The 20,043-nt window shown below is 41.6% G+C and overlaps 1 protein-coding gene across 9 annotated transcripts in view; it reads right to left on the bottom strand.

Moving 5' to 3' along the window:
* PXK (PX domain containing serine/threonine kinase like) overlaps nt 1-20,043 on the bottom strand; it is an 80,217-nt gene that overhangs the window by 32,485 nt on the left and 27,689 nt on the right. For all 9 annotated transcript variants that reach the window (XM_043442011.1, XM_043442010.1, XM_043442007.1 and 6 more), the window contains 4 exons: nt 13,568-13,754; nt 2,294-2,371; nt 1,716-1,789; nt 1,068-1,142 (listed from right to left, as the gene is read on the bottom strand). In XM_043442011.1, coding sequence (XP_043297946.1) covers nt 1,068-1,142; nt 1,716-1,789; nt 2,294-2,371; nt 13,568-13,754 — 414 coding nt within the window. The remainder of the gene's footprint in view (nt 1-1,067; nt 1,143-1,715; nt 1,790-2,293; nt 2,372-13,567; nt 13,755-20,043) is intronic.

The raw sequence follows: 20,043 nt of genomic DNA, 5'->3' as shown, positions 1-20,043 counted from the left end.
TCTGGGCTTTCATTACTGTGGCCTTGATTCAATTCCCGTTCGGGTAACTAAGAGCCCACAAGACACAAGGCACAGCCAAAAAAAAAAAAAAATACCATAAAATTCTAGAGAAGTAACAATTGGACATGACACTTTGGCCCATACTTCAGGTTATTTGGAACTATGGGCAAATTTTATTTTATTTTTGCCTATTGGTGCTTTCTGACTTTCTGCAATTAATATGCACCACTAGCCTTGCACTATCTTCTTTTTTAAAAAAGCATATCCAATAAATGAAAAAAAAAAAAAAAGCATATCCAAGAAAAAAAAATTAGGATTGAGCACTCACAGCCTGTGTGACACAACCTATCAGACTCAAAGACCACAATATTTTTCTCCGCCAGGTATCACACCTCATTAAACGCTTGGTCTTGCTAGCTTGACAAGACATTCTCTTCAAAAAACAAATATCAACACTAACTCAATTTTCTCTGGCCAGGTTAGTCTTTTCCTTAAGAATATCTGCATATATTTTGAAAGACATTCATGAGGTTCTTACCACTGAAAGCCTTGGATTAGAATTCCAGTTAATCTAAATCTGCATCAGTTCTGCTTCCTCAGGCTGGAAACAGGTCTCTCAACTCATTGATAATAAACATCCTCACCAAGAACAAGAGGCTCAGAGAAGTGGGTGCTTTCCTATTCTGATATTTGCTTAAAACACAAAAACAATATTTTGGGCTTCCCTGACAATACAGTGGTTAAGACTCTGTGTTTCCACGGCAAGGGGTGAGGGTTAGATTCCTGGTAGGGATCCTGCATACCACGTGGTGTGGCCAAATGAATACTAAAAATTAAATAAATTACCACATTTCATGGGTGGTCTGGAAGTCATGAATGTCATTTAAATGGCCAATGGTCTGTGGGAGTAGCCCTGAGCACTTCCAGTCTGAAGAGAAATCCACTCTACCTCTCCATTCTCAAGCCTGGAGAGTGTTTCCAGCTCTCCTGTCCATGGTCACCCAACCACAAGAAAACATTGTGAATCTGTCATCGGCATCAAGAATAACAGAAGGACTCGTACTCACCAAACAGGAAGGCAGAAGTTTGATTAGACACTGAAAATCTTTATCTGACAGATACTTGTCAGGACCAAGGTCAGCCTGCAAACATGGGAGGAAATATCAGGGTGCTGTTTTGGTCATCAGAAGAAAAATTCCTCACAAGCCTTTCCTTTTTTAAAAAAATCTGTCCAAATACATGACTATAAACCAAAGACGAAAACCATAGTAATTTGTGTTGCCTCATGGCCTTTCTGGAGTATATAAACATACAAATAATAGCACCTAACTATAATGTTACTTAATTCTATTAACCAAATGTATCACTAGAGCTCCCAAAGTGATAGATAAAACAAAAATAATGCCCAAGCATTTTTTTTAAAACAAACTGCCAAAGTGTCAGTCCTAAAGAGGTCCAAGAAAACTATTTTAAGCTGTTAGTGTTTCTTTCCAAATGTTTACTAGCTGTTGAAATGTAGTCACACTGATATTACCACATGCATAAACAAAGTGACTTAAAATGACTCTTTGATGTATGACTCTTTGATGTATGACTTTACATCTCTCGGCAGCACAGTACAATTTTGTAGTTCTCTTGTCAGTTCTCTTGCTTTCATAAACCCACCTGAAGTCCCTGAAATTAGTCTAAAGCAAAACAAAACAAAATTAGCTTACCCAGCTTAACACTAGCCGTTCCTTTGGTTGATTTTTAATCTTCATCAAGAAATATTTCTTCCTTATCCTCCAACCTGTCATAAAAGGAGATGTGTTTATAGCTACATGATCTAACACCAACAGATTCTGTTTTACTGACCAAATAATTAATAAAAATTAAGTTCAGAAATATTATTCATAGCTATATAGGAAACTGTAAGAAACCACTTGGTAATACTGAAATGGTAAAAGCTGAACTAAAATAAATAAAAAAATAAAAGAAATTACTCATGGAAAAAGGAAAACAGCACTTCAGTTTAGATTTAATGGAAAAGATAAGAGAGGAATGAATGATGGTTCTGAAACTTAGTTACCACCATCCAAATCCCCAGATGCGTCTGTAACCAAGATTCATTTACTAATAAAAGTTAAGGACTGAATCCTCAAATAGTATGGAAACAGACAAAAAAAGATATCACCTGCATTTCTTACGCATTTCACCTGCATAAAAGCTTTTTTGGGATACTTATAAGAAAGCATGACAAAGAACCCAGTTCTGTGATCCTTCTTTTAACACAATGGGCACACCAGTTTCTCACCTATGTCTTTCAATGGTTCTACCACCTCCCACTTTGGCTCTGACCGGAAGAACATGGAAACATGTTGTAAGGCAATCTCTGCAAAGATATTTTGCAAATGTATTAGACAAACATATCAGGAAAGTGCCATACACTTCAGATGTTATTCTTGCAAGTGAAACTCCTATGGTCTATGACCTTCTGTATTATTATTTTTAATTAATTCTTCATTATAATTTGGCTACACTGGGTATTAGTTGCAGCATGCAGGATTTAGTTCCCTGTCCAGGGATCGAACCCGGGCCCCCTGCATTGGGAGCATGGAGCCTTAACCACTGGACCACCAGGGAAGTCCCTATGACCTTCTTTAAAAATTTAATTATAAAAAAATGAACACAGAGTAAATAAAACATGGGACTCTAGATTGGATCCTGGAACAGAATAACAACATTAATGAAACATTTAATGAAATCTGAATACAACTATAATTAATAGTAAAGTGTGAATGCTAACTTTTTAGTTTTGATATAAATGTATCATGCTTATATAAGATGTTAACATTAGGGGATTGGGTGAGGGCGTATATGGAAATTCTATACTACCACTGCCATTTTTTTTTTCTGTAAATCTAAAATTATTCTACAATCAAAAGTTTATTAAAGAAAGTAATTAGTACCAGAATAATTAAACTGGAAGATCTAAAATATGCAAACTAGTTGTCTTAAGCAAGAATTCAATATATGAACCAGACAACAACTGGAGCACAAAACTCAAAATGTGTCCTAAGGTCACCCTGGAATAGCATTAAACATTGCTTCAAGTGGTATTTATCCCATCTTCATTCCTCATGAAATTATAGCTTTCACCAACAAAGAAGCGATTAGCCTTAAATATATATATATTGGAAATACAAGCCAGTGTTTTAGAAAAACATCCATGCACAGCAACAACATAGTTCTGTTGTGGGAAACCACTGTACATCTGCTTACTGGAAAAAAAAATATCCATCCTTCTCTTTGTGTTTATCATGAGAACGTTTCCCCCTTCTACGAAGACAATGAAAAGAGGAAATTCTTTAAAGTTCACTGTATGAAAAAATCATCAGAATAACTGTGCTTTTACATTTCCTGAAAAAAGCAACATCTGTAATTTGCTGTTTTCCCCCTCAATGTAGTGAGTGAATGAAAGCCACGTCGGATCCCTGAAAGCAAACAGCAATCCTGCAAATCCACTGTGGAACTGCACTTCTGCCAAGCATCAGTCACATCCCAGGCACCAGGGATTCAGCAGAAACACTTTCCATGTGTTGAAATGACCTAGTCTGGAACCACTATGCCTAGAGCTTGGCAGACAATATTATTTTGATATATTGTAGAGTACATTATCAATTAAGAGATTTGGGGAAGAAAACAATCTTATTGACTCAATATGCAAAGTGTCAGTGCTGTCTGCACCTAAAAGAACATGAGATGACAGATACAGAACAGACTCCGTTGACATTTGCTTTAACTACTCCAACGTGACAACCATTTGGGGAGGTTGGGTGTGGCGGCAGCAGACGAATTTTCATAACCAACACTGGAAGCTCTGAAATTTTTCTGTAAGTAATACCGATATAAAAGGCTTTCAGCATTTCCAAAATAACTTGAATGTAAGCTACTTCAAAAGATATTCTTTTACATGAAAATCATGACAACATTGAGAAGGATTATGAAAAATAATTTTCTAAATACGATACACTGTCATTCTCAGAGACTTTAAGGGACAGTTGGTTCAGAACTAACAGTGACTCATAATCCCCTACAATCTCATTATTCCACCAAGTTTACTGTATGCTACTGGGCATTGCACATTGTTTTTGGAATGGGGGAAGTAGCTGTGAGCAAATGGAAGATGTTAAGATTCGTTACTGACAAATTAAGAATTAGAAATTAGCTTTTTTTTTTTCTTCTTTTTTATCTTTGGGATCAGGAAATTATAAACAGGACATTTTCTTTCCTCTGAACTATCATTTATTCTCAAGTAAGCCATACAACCACCATGCTCCCAATATTCATCCCTTCCCTCCCCAGATTCAGGTAACATATCTCAATTCTAAACATCTTCTGCTTAGAACCTTTGTTGGCGCCCCATGTCCTTACCAATCAGGACCAAGCTTCTAAACCTCACAGTGTTCAACCTAGCTCTGGCTCTACGTCACCCTTCTGTCTTTAGCCCCCCTCCCCCCATCCCCACCGCTCAATAATGTGTGAGCCTCACACTCCTGTCACCGAGAGTACACATGCCACGGCCCCTGAAGACTGGCCTACCCTAATCCTCAGCATTCTCTATTCCTGCCCATCCAACCTTTGAGGCTCAATGCAAACTTGCTGCTCCCCTAGCCAGGGCTTCCTCCCTTCTTCCCTCCTCTGTACACTCCAGTGCTCCACACGGCCCTCTCCTATGGCATTCTGTCCTACTAGTCTTCCACGAGACTGTGATCGTTGGCTTTAGAAAGAAATATCTTAAACATGGCAGAGCCCACGGCCATAGAGAAATATTTACTTCTTTCTCTCCTGGAGTACTGGCCCTTGCCTCTTGGCCTAGCTAACTTCTACTCACCTCAGGTCTCCACGCGGGTGTCACCTCTTCTGGGAAGCCTTCCTCCACCTTCAGAGCTGGGTCATCTCCACCTGGACCCCCACCCTCGAGGTGCTATCACGTCTTTAACCTGGCACAGTCTTTACCCGTCAATCTCCCTACAGAAGTGCCCTGGGGTAGGAGCTGGGCTAGGAGACTATTCCCTGCTTGGTGCTGCAGTCATAGCACCTGTCACAAGCAGGTGCTCAACAAATATCTGATGAAGTAAGAACTAACTAAGGGTTCAATGGGCTTCCTAAATGGCTCAGTAGTAAACAGTCTGCCTGCCAACCAGGAGATGTGGGTTCGATCTTGGGTTGAGAAGATTCCCCCGGAAAAGGAAATGGCAACCCACTCCAGTACTCTTACCTGGGAAATCCCATAGACAGAGAAGCCTGGCAGGCTACAGTCCATGGGGTAGCAAAGAGTCGGCCATGACTGAGCGACTACACCACAGTAGCAAGGGTTGAATGCATGCGCAATGGGTGTAGACACTCGCTCATGAGCATATGAAATCCATGAAAAGGAAAGCATCTGTCCTCCATTTCATCAGCACTGACTGACGCATGGGGGAAACTGCATGCTCTCTAGACGCTGACAAACAAGCCCCAGGCAGGAAACGCAGAGTGATGCCTTCAAGTCCACCTGATGCTCCCCACAGAGTTCAGACTTCTCAGCTCAGAAAACACCAGCTGCCCCCACTGTGTGCAGCCTTTGACCCCCTAGATCTCAGCCCCATGAAGTGACTGCAGGAAATACAAACCGCTCCTCTAGTTCCACAACTGGGCTCCAGATTCCCCCCAGCTGTAGCTGGTATGTTACAGCAAACTGCAGCCTTTCTGAAGCACCCTGCCCTTGTTCTGAATATAATCTCACCTTCCCTCCCACTCTCCCCTCCTGTCCAAACCCTCTCTCCCTCTTCCACTCCATCCTGGAGCCCAACTACTATCTGACCTGTTCACAGGACTCTTGGGATTTTAGAGCTAGAAGAGAACACTGGATGCTATCTGGTCCACTCTCCCCACCTCCACCTCTTACGTTATCAGTCAGGACCCTGAGGACCATAGAGTGGAGAGGCTGCTGCTAATGAGAAAGCTGGGGCCAGGATGCAGGCCTCTTGATTTCCGGTCCAAGTGACTTCTGCATGGACATTAAAAAGCTTATTTACGGAGTGGTTTAAGGTGGGAAGATGGTTACAGTGCAGTGATTACTATGCCTTGCTAACAAGATGAATAAGGTGATGTGTGTGTATGTGTACATGTTTCTCAACATAAACCCTGCATGACTGGCCAGGAGACAACTGATTTCCCTGTACAATAGCTGGCCCTCAATTAGACTTTTTAATTCAAATGAACAACCCCAAACCAACCCTCAACAAAGCACCAAGGACCCATATTTCCCTTCAGTGAATTTGGTAGTACAAAGAGATTGGATTACCAGACCATCTTATCTGCCTCCTCAGAAACCTGTATGCAGGTCAAAAAGCAACAGTCAGAACCGGACATGGAACAACAGACTGGTTCAAAATTTGGAAAGGAGTACATCAAGGCTGTAGATTGTCACCCTGTTTATTGAACTTCGATGCAGAGTACATCATGTAAAATGCCAGGCTGGATGAATCACAGCTGGAATCAAGATTGCCGGGAGAAATATCAGCCTCAGATATGCAGATGATTCCACCCTAACGGCAGAAGAGGAGCTGAAAAGCCTCTTGATAAAGGTGAAAGACGAGAATGAAAAAGCTGGCTGAAAACTCAACATTCAAAAAACTAAGATATGACATCCAGACTCAACACTTCATGACAAATACATGGGGAAAACACAGAAACAGTGACAGATTTTATTTTCTAGGGCTCCAAAATCACTGCAGATGGTGACTGCAGCCATGAAGTTAAAAGATGATTGCACCTTGGGAGGAAAGCTATGACAAACCCAATCAGCATATTAAAAAGCACAGATACCACTTTGCCCACAAAGGTTCATACAGTGAAAGCTATGGTTTTTCCAGTAGTCACATACAGATATGAGAGTTGGACCATAAAGAAGGCTGAGAACCAAAGAACTGATGCTTTTGAAATGTAGTGCTGGAAAAGACTCTTGAGGCTGCCTTGGATAGCAAGGAGATCAATCCAGTCAATCCTAAATGAAATCAACCCTGAATATTCATCAGGACTGATGCTGAAGCTTGAGCTCCAATACTTCAGCCACCTGATGCGAACAGCTGACTCACTGGAAAAGATCATGATGCTGGGAAAGATTGAGGGCAGGAGGAGAAGGGGACGACAGAGGATGAGATGGCTGGATGACATCATGGATTCAACAGACTCCTTGAGTCTGAGCAAACTCCAGGAGATAGTAAAGGACAGGGAAGCCTGGTGTACCACAGTTCATGGGATCACAAAGGGTTGGACACAACTGAGTGACTGAACAACAACAAAAACAAAAGGAAAGGAATAAAAGGATCAGAATCCCAGGCTGGGGTCCCAGAGAGGAGAGCAGGGAGCTGCTCATGTCCTGAGAGCTGCTGGTCACCCATCCCCTGGGAAATGGGTGGCATCAACAGTTCCCCTCTGACAAAACACCTGCAGGCTCAGTCAGAGCAATAGGCAGGAAACGTGGCCTTGGTGGTTTCAGCCACACCTGAACAAAGAACTCAGATCCTGCTGAAGGGAAGCTGGACAGTGACCACAGAAACTAAAGGGAGGTACAGAGAGTATCCACACTACAGGGGAAATGCTGGAAGCTGGAGGTGCACAGGGTGCCCTCGGGGGCCATGGCCACACTGTAAGCTTTGGGAAACCTGGGCAAGACTACCCTGTTCTTTGGGGAACCGCTCAGTTAAGCTGATGCGGAGGACATGGCCTGGGTTTCCCTTTCCTGAGGCACTTGGTGAGTCAGCGCAGAGGAAAGACAGAGTTCTGACGTTTCATGCAAAGGGGGAAATTAATCAGCACTTCTCTGAAAACAGCACCCAACCCTCATTGTTTCACCAGGACTGTGCCCTCTAAATAGCGGCAGCTACTTAAGTATTTGGGTTCTGGCAGGAGTCTCCGACAGTTTTCTCATACTCCTGTGCTCATCTCCTTTGGATTCCTGATTGTCTGGCATCCTGGGAGAGAGGGGAAAGATCAGGACAAGAGCAGCATGTAGAGAGGCATAAGAGGAGGAGATATATGGATCAGACAATGTTCCAGGGGTGAGCAGCATTCTAATTGGGAAACATTCAGACACTAGACACTTGTACAATCATACAAATGTGCAACCCTAGGTAAGGCCCTTCTTGGGAGATTGCTCATGTATAAAATGAGAGGGTTCTCCTAGAACTCAATGAGTTTGGCACAGTTGCAGAATACAAAATTAATATGCAGGAACTGGTTGCATTTCTGTATACTAACAAGAAACTATCAGAAAGAAATGAAAGTAAGAAAACAATTCCATTTACAATCATATCAAGAAGAATAAATCCAACTAAACAGGTAAAAGATCTGTACTCTAAAATCTCTAAGACACTAACAAAAGAAATTGAAGAGGACACAAACAGATGGAAAGATATACTGTGTTCAAGGACTGGAAGAATTAATGTGGCTAAAATGACTGTACAACCCAAGGCAATCTACAGATTCAGTGCAATCCCTATAAAATATCACTAGCTTTTTTCACAGAGCTGGAACAAATAATTCTAAATTTTTATGGAAACAGAAAAGATCTGAATAGTCAAAACAATCTTGAAAAAGAAAAGCTGGAAGCATCATGCTTCTGATTTCAAAGCACACTACAAAGGTACAATAGTCAAAACAGTGTGGTACTGGGACGGGCACAAGCACACACACGGAGCATGAAGGAACAGAACAGAGCTCCCAGAAACGAACCCGTACTTCCACCAGCAATTAATCTATTAATACGACAAAGGAGGCAAGAATATACAGTGGAGAAAAGACAACCGCTTCAGTAAGTGTGGGAAAACTAGACAGCTACATGCAACAGAACCAAACTAGACTACTCTCTCACATCATATACAAAAATAAACTAAAAATGGATTAAAGACATCAATGGAAGACCTAAAATCATAAAACTCCTAGAAGAAAACACAGGTGACAAACTCTTTGACATTGGTCTTAGCAATGTTTTTTTGCATACGTTCCCTTGGGAAACACAAGAAGCAAAAACCAACCAATGGGACCTAATCAAACTTAAAAGCTTTTGCATAGCAAAGAAAATCATCAACAAAACAAAAAGACCACCTACTGAATGGGAGAACAGATTTGCAAACAATGTATCTGACAAGTGGTTAATATCCAAAATATACAAAGAACTCATACAACTAAATATCAAAAAAGAAAAAACACTATTAAAAAATGGGCAGAATACTTGAATAGACATTTTCCCAAAGAAGACAGACAGATGGCCAACAGGTACATGAAAAGATGCTCAACATCAGTACTCATCAGGGAAATGCAAATCAAAACCGCAATGGAGTATCACCTCACACCCATCAGGATGGCTACCATCACAAAGACCACAGATAAATAACAAGCTTTGGTGAATATGTGGAGAAAAAGAACCTGTGTGCATTACTGCTGAGAAGGTAACTTGAAACAGCCACTACAGCAAGCAATACGGAGAGCCCTCAAAAAATGTGTAAGTAGAACTACCATACAGTTCTTCAATTTCACTCCTCGGTATTTACCAGAAGAAAATGAAAACGCTAACTAGAAAAAAATATATGCACCACCATGTTCACTGTGGCATTATTTACAGTAGCTGAGATGTGGAAGCAACCTAAGTGTCACAGTGGCATGTTCAGTTCAGTTCAGTCGCTCAGTCGTGTCTGACTCTCTGCGACCCTATGAATCGCAGCACGCCAGGCCTTCCTGTCCATCACCAACTCCCAGAGTTTACTCAAACTCATGCCCATCAAGTCAGTGATGCCATCCAGCCATCTCATCCTCTGTCGTCCCCTTCTCCTCCTGCCCCCAATCCCTCCCAGCATCACGGTCTTTGCCAGTGAGTCAACTCTTCGCATGAGGTGGCCAAAGTATTGGAGTTTCAGCTTCAGCATCAGTCCTTCCAATGAACACCCAGGACTTATCTCCTTTAGGATGGACTAGCTGGAACTCCTTGCAGTCCAAGGGACTCTCAAGAGTCTTCTCTAACACCATAGTTCAGCATGTTAATCAGTCACATAAAAGAATGAAATCTTGCCATTTGCAACAACATGGATGGATACAGTTGATAACTATGCAATATCTTTTTATGGTGACATATGTAAGTAGACTTATCATGATGATTATTTTGACAGGTATAGAAACATCAAATCATAATGTTGTGTAACAGGAGCTAACACAGTGCTGCTGCTGCTAAGTCTCTTCAGTCGTGTCCGACTCCGTGTGACCCCACAGACGGCAGCCCACCAGGCTCCCCCGTCCCTGGGATTCTCCAGGCAAGAACACTGGAGTGGGTTGCCATTTCCTTCTCCAATGCACGAAAGTGAGAAGTGAAAGTGAAGTCGCTCAGTCATGTCTGACTCTTAGCGACCCCATGGACTGCAGCCTGCCGGGCTCCTCCGTCCATGGGATATTCCAGGCAAGAGTACTGGGGTGGGTTGCCATTGCCTCTTCCGACTAGTGCAGGTCAATTATTCTTCAAAAACTCACAGAAAAAGAGATCAAATTTGTGGTTATCAGAGGTGGGGGCTGGAGGTAGGAGGATGGGGAATTGAATGAAGGTAGCCAAAAGGTACAAACTTCCAGCTATAAGATAAATAAGTACTAGGAATGCAATACACAGCACGATAAATATAACTAATTCTGCTGTACATTATGGATGCATGAAAGTTACTGAGAGTAAATTCTAAGAGTTCTTATCACACAGAAGCAATTTTTTTCTCCTACTTTAATCCTGCATCTCTATGAGATGATGGATGGTCACTAAAATTACTGTGATCCTCATGTCACAACGTATGTAAGTCAAATCACTATGCTGTACACCTTAAACATATTCGGTGCTGTATGTCAATTATATCTCAATAAAATTGGAAGGAAAACAAAAAACTTACATTAAAAAATAAATAAAACAAGAGGGTTAGTCTAGATGCATCTGCTGCAAGGTCCCTGCTAGCTCTGATCCCCTGGCAACTTAAGGTATTTCCAGTACAAGCTCCCTGAGAACAAGGAGCACATTTTCCTCACACCTGTACCCCAACACCCAGCCCTGCACCCAGCACGGGCATGGGCAGAGCAGACAGTCAAGCGTACGGAATGGATAGCATCATCACGTGTACACTACACCTTGACGCTTGACCTCAAGAGAACACCAGCAGACACTGTCAGGAAACGCTATGGACAAACAAACCCATGAACAGGGCTGAGCTGCAAGGGATTCAATAAAAGTCAACCCAGAGTCCATGGTGTGACAATCCTGGAACAAGCAAGCTGCAGTAAGGTGAAATGAAAGCCAAGGGAGACCTGCTCTGAAAGAACACGAGTTGTCCTGGGAGCTCCAGGCCACTCATGCTTTTTCTCCAATGAGCTCCAAGAAACAAGCAGGGTAAAAATGCAAGCCTTGTAATAATTCAAAGTTCAATTTCATAACTCACAGCAAATATGAGTTTGAAATAAACTTCCCTTCAGTGGGTTGCTTTCTACAAAGGCATTCTTCTTACCCCTGCAGGCACTTTCACTAGAAGATGACAGGCATGTTCTCAGGCAAGGCTTCTCAAACTTTAATATGCCTGCAAATAACCTGGGGACCTTGTTAAAAACAACATCCTGATTCTAGGTTTGGGCTGAGGCCTGAATGCTACATCCCTGACAAGCTCCTGATGATGCCAGTGCTGCTGGTCAGGGGACCCATGATGTGAGTAGCAATTTCCAACTGTGGTTTTCAAACTCAACTGCATATTAGAATCTCTGGGGAGGGCGGGCTTACAAATTATGAACCCCATCCGCAGAGATTCTGATTTGATTGGCATGAATGCAGTCTGGGCATTGGAATTTTTTTTTAAAGCTCCCCAGGTGATTCCATTATGCAGAAAAGTTTCAGGCTTCCCAGGTAGACGGCAGTAGACGGCAGTAGACACCGGTTCGGTTCGATCCCTGATCTGGGAAGATTCCTCATGCCTCAGAGCAACAAAGTCCAGGCGCCGTAACTATTGAGCCTGTGCTCTAGAGCCTGGGAGCTGCAATACTGACTCCACATGCTGCGACTACTGAAGCCCTCACGCCCTAGAGCCCGTGCCCCGAAACAAGACACGTTACCACAGTGAGAAGCCCGCACATCACAGCTAGAACAACGAAGACCCAGCATGGCCAAAAATTAATTAGTTAATTAATTAATTAAAAATAAAATAACGAAAAGTTTCATGCCTGATAAGTAGTCCTCTGTTTCCCTCTATCTGACACAAGAATAAAAGCATCGCCTTCTAATTACTTCAAAAGCAGTGTTCTAAGGACCCAAAGTATAGCCTCTAAATGGTCTATTCTCTTAGCAAGGAAATCAGCTTATTAATGATACCCAGTGTTCCACTTCGACTCTCAGCATGGCTTAGCTTTAACAAATTGGCTGAATTCTAGTCACTGGGTTGGTTTCACAACAGCTTCTATTGGCCTGTTGAAGGCCATGCCAGAGTGTATTAAGCATTTAATCACTCATTCTGCTGACAATGGGCTTACAGAACCGCTGCTGGCCGTATGCGTGACGGGAACCCTTTCCCACTCAGGGCCCTGGCTGCTGCTCTGTCCAGGGCAGGTTTGGAAAGGGACCACCTGCTCCCTAGACTTTGCACATAGCAGGTTTCAGGAAGCAACTGGGAAGACACAGAAAGGCCCCTTCTGAATCACTGTTGTGTTTGAAGTAATTCCCAGAAGAGCCAGGCATGATAATATATACTGTAAACACAAAAACAGGCAAATATAAATCAAACTGACATTACTGTACAGATCATTGTGGACTCTTTACTCTCAGTTTTGTCAGGGAAGATCATAATGACAAGACTCTGTACACAGACAAGTTCTCGTCCATATTTTTCTAAACAGGCATTAAAAACATTTTAGAATAATTTTTCTCTTATAGAGACATGGATGGACCTGGAGTGTGTCATACCAAGTGAAGTCAGTCAGAAAGAGAAAAATAAATATCGTGTGTTAACACATATAAGTGTGTCTATAAAAATGGTACGGGTGACCCTATTTCCAAAGCAGGAACACAGATGCAGACATACAGAATGGATATGTGGGCACAGTGGGGGAAGGAGAGGGTGGGGTGATGTGGGAGATTAGGACTGACATACACGCACTGCCATACGTAAACAGATAGGCAGTGTGAAACTGCTAAAAATACAGCGGCTCGGCTCAGTGCTCCGTGGGGACGTAGAGGGTAGGTTGGTGGTGGCGCTGAGAAGTGGAGGAGGGAGAGGCTATATGCATACATACAGCTGATTCACTTTACGGTACAGCAGAAATTAACACAACATTGTACGGCAATTATCTTCCAGTTTAAAAATATGTTCTTCTTAGGTATCTATGGTAAATTACAATCAGATAAGTACTAGCACATGAATAATGCCCTAGAACACATCTCCCCATCTGGAAGGAGAGTTTCTCCCACATATATTATCTCCAGCAAAGAAAAGTGCCTCTTTTGTCCCAGGAATGTAGCTGATAAGACTCCTCTACTTACCAGTGTAGTTTGCAGAATAGTTGTTTGGATCTAGAAACTTCTTAACCAGCTCACAGTTAGACAAGATATGATTTGTGGTGATAACGTTGAGATAGTTCTGAAGACCTTTCTGCCTCTCAGCTATGAATTCACGATCCATGTTACCAATCAATTTTTTGGGAGGAAGAGGTAGACTTAGGCCTGCAATCTTTAATTAAAAAGAAAAAAGAAAAGTATTATACTCACGTCATCCCCAAATAAGACAGAATAGCAGAATCCTGAGCCAACAGGTTTCGTTAGGTCTAAAACATTTCAAGATACATCCTCATCAGTTGTATTTTAAACATGTGAAAACCTGTACCTCTTAGAACTGATAAAATGCTTTACTAAGTGTAGCAACTTTAAGACTTAATTTTTTTAATGAAATTTACACATGAACATATTTTCCGAGAGTCAAATACTTCTTTTGTTTGTTACTGCTGAAAGTCCCGTGATGCTCGCCCCCCAACACCCCCGCCAAAAGGTATCCATTCCCCACTCCCCAAAGGTGGCCACGCTCAACTCTTTCAGCTAATCTTTTGGAAGAAGTGATGGTTTACATTGTTATGCCTCGATTTTTCACTTTTAGGCATTATCTGTAAGTTTCTCATTAGAGGACATGAGGGTTAAGTTCTCTTTCACAACCTGATCTCATCCACACACATTCTATTCCTAATTCTTCTAACATCATGATGCTATCTTTTAAATAAGTGCAGCATGCATGCTTACATTAGGTAAACGATACTCACAATTGAGCCAAAGAGCATGCTTCTACTCCTTTCTGTCAACTAACATTTTTTTTCTAGTTTTCGCTTCAACTCCAAACTCTCCATCTGAGCCTTCAACACACTGAGATGCAAAGATGAATCAATGTCATCTTCTTGAAGAGCACTCTCCAGAACCAAGAAACCTGTTCCAAGCAGGACAGGTGATCCCTAGACCTGCGGCAAGACTGGCATCCTGGGACCTCCCTTCACCACCATGCTAGAGAAGCCTCTGCCCTTTCTCCTGCTAGATCCCATTTTTATACCCACGCCTGCCTTTTTCTTAGATAATCCCCTCATTTTTGGTGGAGATACCATCTGTCAGCTTTCCAGAAAGGAAGAATTGTTTGAAACATTGCACGTTAATAAAAAATGTCTTTATTTGGAATTTCCTGGTGGTCTGTGAGTAGGGCTCTGAGCTTCCACTGCCGGGGTCAAGGGTTCCACCCCTGACTGGTAGTGGTGGTTGGGGGCCAAGGGGTTGACTGAGATTTCACATGCCTCACATGGAATTAGTTTAAAAAAAGAGAGAAAAGAAATTCTTTTTTTTTTTTTTTTAAAGTCTTTATTCTACTCTCACATCTGATTGATAATGAGCCTTGATATGGAACTCTAAGTCGGAAATATTTGTTCTTCAGAATTTTTAGAAGCTACACTATTGTCTTTAACCTCTGAGCCACCAGGGAAGCCCTGAAACGACACTATTGTCTTTTAGTCGCCAGTTCAAACAGTAGTTTCCTGATTCTAGTTTTTTTCTGCCTGGAAGCTTTTAGGATCTTCTTTTTGATCTGTTTGTGAATCCCACCTGCCTTTAATGTGGCTCTGTGTTCATTCTCTGTACTGAGTACTCAGCCCTTTCACTCCAGAAATTAATATCCTTATATTTGATGGTATTGTCTTGCATTAGGTCATTATTCCTTTCTCTCCATGCCCTATGCTTTCTTTTTCTGGAACTCCTGTTTTCCAAAGTTGGACCTTCTGGACTGGTCGGTCCTCTGTTCTTATCTTTTCCCTCTCATTTCCAACTATGTTAAACTATGTTAAACAACTATGTTAAACATTTTTTCCCTGGGATATTTCCTTAATCTTTCAGGCCTTCTAAAGGGTTTTCATTTCTACTACTATTATCTTTTTATATATATATAATTTCTAAATTCTCCTTGCTTTCCTTAATAGCATCCTGAATGTCATTCAACTTTTTTTGTCTCTGAGATTAAAAACTATAATTTTTCTCAGAACCTGTGACCTCAGTCTCTTTAGCTCATTCTCTTAGGCTGGGCAGATCCCCCAAAGGAATATTCCTGGCTCCTGTGCCTGGAGAGTCTAAATGCCAGTAATCTGGGCACTGGGGGGAAGGAGAGGGCTCAGCTGGGTGTGGGGGAAGGACAGGTCTCCTCTTTAATATGTAAATATTTCCAACTGTGCCTGCATTCTCCAGTCCAAAGAATGTTCAACCCTTTCCAGAGGGAAAAACCCCAGTTTCTCCACTGGAGAAGAGTAGGCATAAGTTGTTCAGATGGGGAGCCCTGGTAATCCAACTGCTTAAACATACTTTCAACTCCTGATTTTAGCTTGACCTCACCCCACGTTGGAGGCAGCACTTGGTGCTGTCATTATTTTGGAGGTTCTATGGTGTAAACTGGGACCAAACGGGTTTATCCACCCCTACTACCATCTCGCAATTCTGCCGTCCCATATCTGCTTAATTAGTTAGCTCTCATTCACTGGATTTTAGTTTTTAATGTTTTTGTTGTAATTTTCTCCTCTATTTGTCCTTGAAGGTGTGTGTGTGTGTGTGTGTGTGTGTGTGTGTGTGTGTGTGTGTGTACATATACAAGATCAAATTTACTGTTGTTTTAGAGTGGCTTGGGGAGAAAGGAAAAGTAAGTGCAGGTGTGCAATGTACTATCATTTTCCAGATCATGTAAACTTTGACTCTATTTTTTAAACTTAAAAAACAAAGTATCAGATTGGAATCATAATTTAATGAGCAAAAAACTGTTTTCAAAGAGCAGTGCTAGTCTATCCTTGTGCTTAGAGTGGTCCAAGTGGCATGTGTATTGATCGAGGGAAAGGTCTAAAACAGAAAAGCATCTTGAATTCAGACAAGCATGTCATCTAAATCACCCATGTGAGCAAACCTAACTGAGCCTGCTTCATTCCATTTTTTCAAACAATGAAGACCTTGAACTTGGCAATTAGGCAAGTTTGAACCTTGAACTTGAATTAGGCAAGATGACAAGGTTGGCTGATAATTCTGAACTGCCTGTTTCTACAACATACTTATGAAAATATGTCAGAACACACTTAAGAATAAATTTTCAACCATGGCCAAATTCACTGCCAAATAAGACACTCAATTTCAGGCTGTTTTCCTCTCTCATACAATTACGCTTTATGGAATAGCAGTTTCTTTATTAACTAAATAAAAAAGCAAAGTTATGAAGGAAGCACGTCACTCATCTGGTACACATCCAAGTCAACTGTTTTATTATTATTTTTGTTCAGGAGCACTGAGTAATATAAGGGAATCAATGGTAATGTGTTACTGAAAATGTAATTGATTTATTTCTTTTAAAAACTCTTTTATTAAGTTGCAGGATATAATCTCATTTGCGTGTCTGTGTGCACCTATGTGTAAGCACAGGCATACTGTTACATATACACAAAGAATGTCTAAAAGGACTTACTCTACCTGCTTTAGAGTGGTAATTCTATACTATGAAAGGTTAACATCTTATTTATTATCTTTCAATTAAAAAACCACTTTTGCTCATCAGAGTTATCATATACACAACAAGGATTAAAAAAAAAAAATACCGACAGCCAATATCAGCACATCTGCCTGCACTACTCACTCAAGAGCAGACCCAGCTGAAGCCCGGGTCACTCAGAATGGAGAGTCACACCTGACAAGACCAGATTTAAACCCCAATGGGGCTATTTTTCACTCACAGTGGGGATGTCAGAATGAATTAGATAAGCTAGCTGTTTCAAACTTTGTGGCCTCCAAGCTTAAAAAAAAATTATTATTATTTTTTAAGTCAAGCATCATTTCTCTTTAGGTAAACTAGACAGCATATTACCTGCCAACCATAAACTCTGCCAACAAAGGTCTGTCTAGTCAAAGTTATGGTTTTTCCAGTAGTCATGTATGGACATGAGAGTCGGACTATAGAGAAAGCTGAGCACCAAAGAATTGATGCTTTTGAACTGTGGTGTTGGAGAAGACTCTTGAGAGTCCCTTGGACTGCAAGGAGATCCAACCAGTCCATCCTAAAGGAAATCAGTCCTGAATATTCATTGGAAGGACTGATGCTGAAGTTCCAGTACTCTGGCAACTGATGCGAAGAACTGACTCATTGGAAAAGACCCTGATGCTGGGAAAGATTGAAGGCAGGAGGAGAAGGGGACGACAGAGGATGAGATGGTTGGATGGCATTACCGACTCGATGGACATGAATTTTAGCAAGCTCTGGGAGTGGGTGATGGACAGGGAAGCCTGGCGTGCTGCAGTCCATGGGGTCACAAAGAATTGGACATGACTGAGTGAGTGACTGAACTGAACTGAAATGAAATGTACTGCTCTGCCCCAGACACCTCATCAGCTCTTCCAAACCATCAGGTGAAACAAAATTTCTTCACCAACAACTGTGAGTAGAGTGTCTCTGCCATGTCAGTCTGCTAGGCACATGGCAGGTGTTTTCCTGCCCCGGTTTGGGTTCTCACAAGAAATTTTTCTCCAAGTGTTGAAACTCTCCAATGTGTGTGTGATTTTAAAATCTTGCCTTTGACAGGAGGCTAACATTCAAGAGAAGTTAACTTTCTCTTTCAGTTTCTCTCAGAACCTCTCAAATGCTTACCCATCACAGAATATAAAGTTTAGAACTCCCGTTACTTGTTAGAAAGGAGGGAGAGAGAATACTAGCACACATATGATGAAGCCACTCAGCCACTGACTTCCTAGACACCGCCACAGGGATGGCTTCAAGCCAAGGCCCCTCATCATGACTTTTTTTTTTTAAATTGTTCCCTTTTAAAAGTGCCCTTTGGATTCCATTCTTGAGTTCCCTGTATAAAGGAAAGAGAACAAGAAAGCCAACAGAGAAGTCCCCAGAGTTCCTCCACTCCTAACACCTGCAGAGTGACAAAGCAAAGTGGGATTGACAGCCAAAGTGGGGTCTCGAGCCCGTAACCTGACCCATGCTAGCCTAGCAAAAACTTCTAAATTCCATGGCAAACTCTATCAGTTTCAAGAAAACTAGCTTTTTGTCTGGAGGAAAAACCTTCTAACTCTGAATCAGCTAATGTCTCACTTCTGTTAATGATCTGCAAATTGCCTTGAACTCCATTCCAGCAAGTATTCCAAGGAGTGCTAAGTGCTCATCAGACCCTAATTTGTCCCCATTTCTCCCCCAGCATGGGCAGTGAAACCAAATCGCATAACATTTGTGCTGCAAGAGACCTGAAAAGTCATCTGGCTCAGCCTCTTGGCTTCATATGGAGACAGTGAGGACAGAGGGGAAGTACCAGAGCCCAGGCAGAGGCTGGGTCCCCATCTCAAGTCTGAGGGTCCCCTACGGTTCTCATCACTGGAGCTCCTGCTGCAGTCTTTTCCTGTGTCTCATTCTATCTCCCTACACGGTCATTGATTTGATGGTGCCTTTAAAATAAGGTAGTGGTTTCTCTTCACTGTTATCATAAGATATATTCACTATAAAAAATTGGGAAAATACAGCTCTTTTTTTCTTTTTCCACTTATATAACTTGCACATGCTTATTTGTACTGAACTTGGAAAGTACAGAATGGTATAAAGAACCAGGAAAAAAAAAAAAACAACAGAACCCATAATCCTGCCACCTGGAGGTCCCCATTGTTAACATTTCGGCATATTTCCTCCCAACAGTTTTTCCTAAACATTTCATGTAATTATTATATTGCATGTATACTTTTACACATTGCTTTTTTATTTCACTTAGATATTTTTTCTATTGGGTTCAAACAACCCTGCCTATGTGTATTATATTTCTCTTCCTTCAGCAGGAACTCATTTATCTGTCAGAAGGGTAATCAGAAACTGAAATTCATGGTCTCAGTTTTATTCTGTGGTTTTGGAGTCTTTTGGGTCTGTTTTATGGAGGTTGTTTTGAAATTATTTTGCTGCCAAAAAGTTGTATGTACTTTCTTCTGTCTGTTTACTTGGATCCAGGAAAACCTCCCACTTAAGTGCTGTCTGGCCATATCCTGCCCAACACAAGCCAACATCAATACACGTGGATATTTGCATTTGAAATAAGATGCACATTGAAAGTGCCCATTTTAAAAGGGAAAATTACACTGATGTAAAAATAAAATTCCATTATATTAAATAAGGCCATAATTGAATAGTCATGGAGATTCAACTTTCTATCCCCAAAGCAAGAACAAACAGGAGATAAAACTCCCCCCCGCCATATTCTTGGGGTCTAGGCCCAGGCAGTTTCCATTTCAGAAGTATCTCTCTCATGATTCTTACTCAACCCTGGCTGAATAGCACTGAACAAAATCACGACCCTTTCTTTTAAAACCAGGCAAGGGTTCACTTGTGCATAAAGGTGAAAGCACAGAGTAGGCCCAACATTAGCTCCCAGACGTTCGTGCCACGTTGAGCACATGGAAATGTCTGGAGCCTTGTGGGCGAGATCCACTGCTGG

Source organism: Cervus canadensis, chromosome 22 (genome assembly GCF_019320065.1).
Source record: "Cervus canadensis isolate Bull #8, Minnesota chromosome 22, ASM1932006v1, whole genome shotgun sequence".
In the NCBI taxonomy this organism is placed as follows: domain Eukaryota; kingdom Metazoa; phylum Chordata; class Mammalia; order Artiodactyla; family Cervidae; genus Cervus; species Cervus canadensis.
Note: the sequence above shows the minus strand (reverse complement) of the source record. Positions and strands in the feature narration are given on the sequence as shown.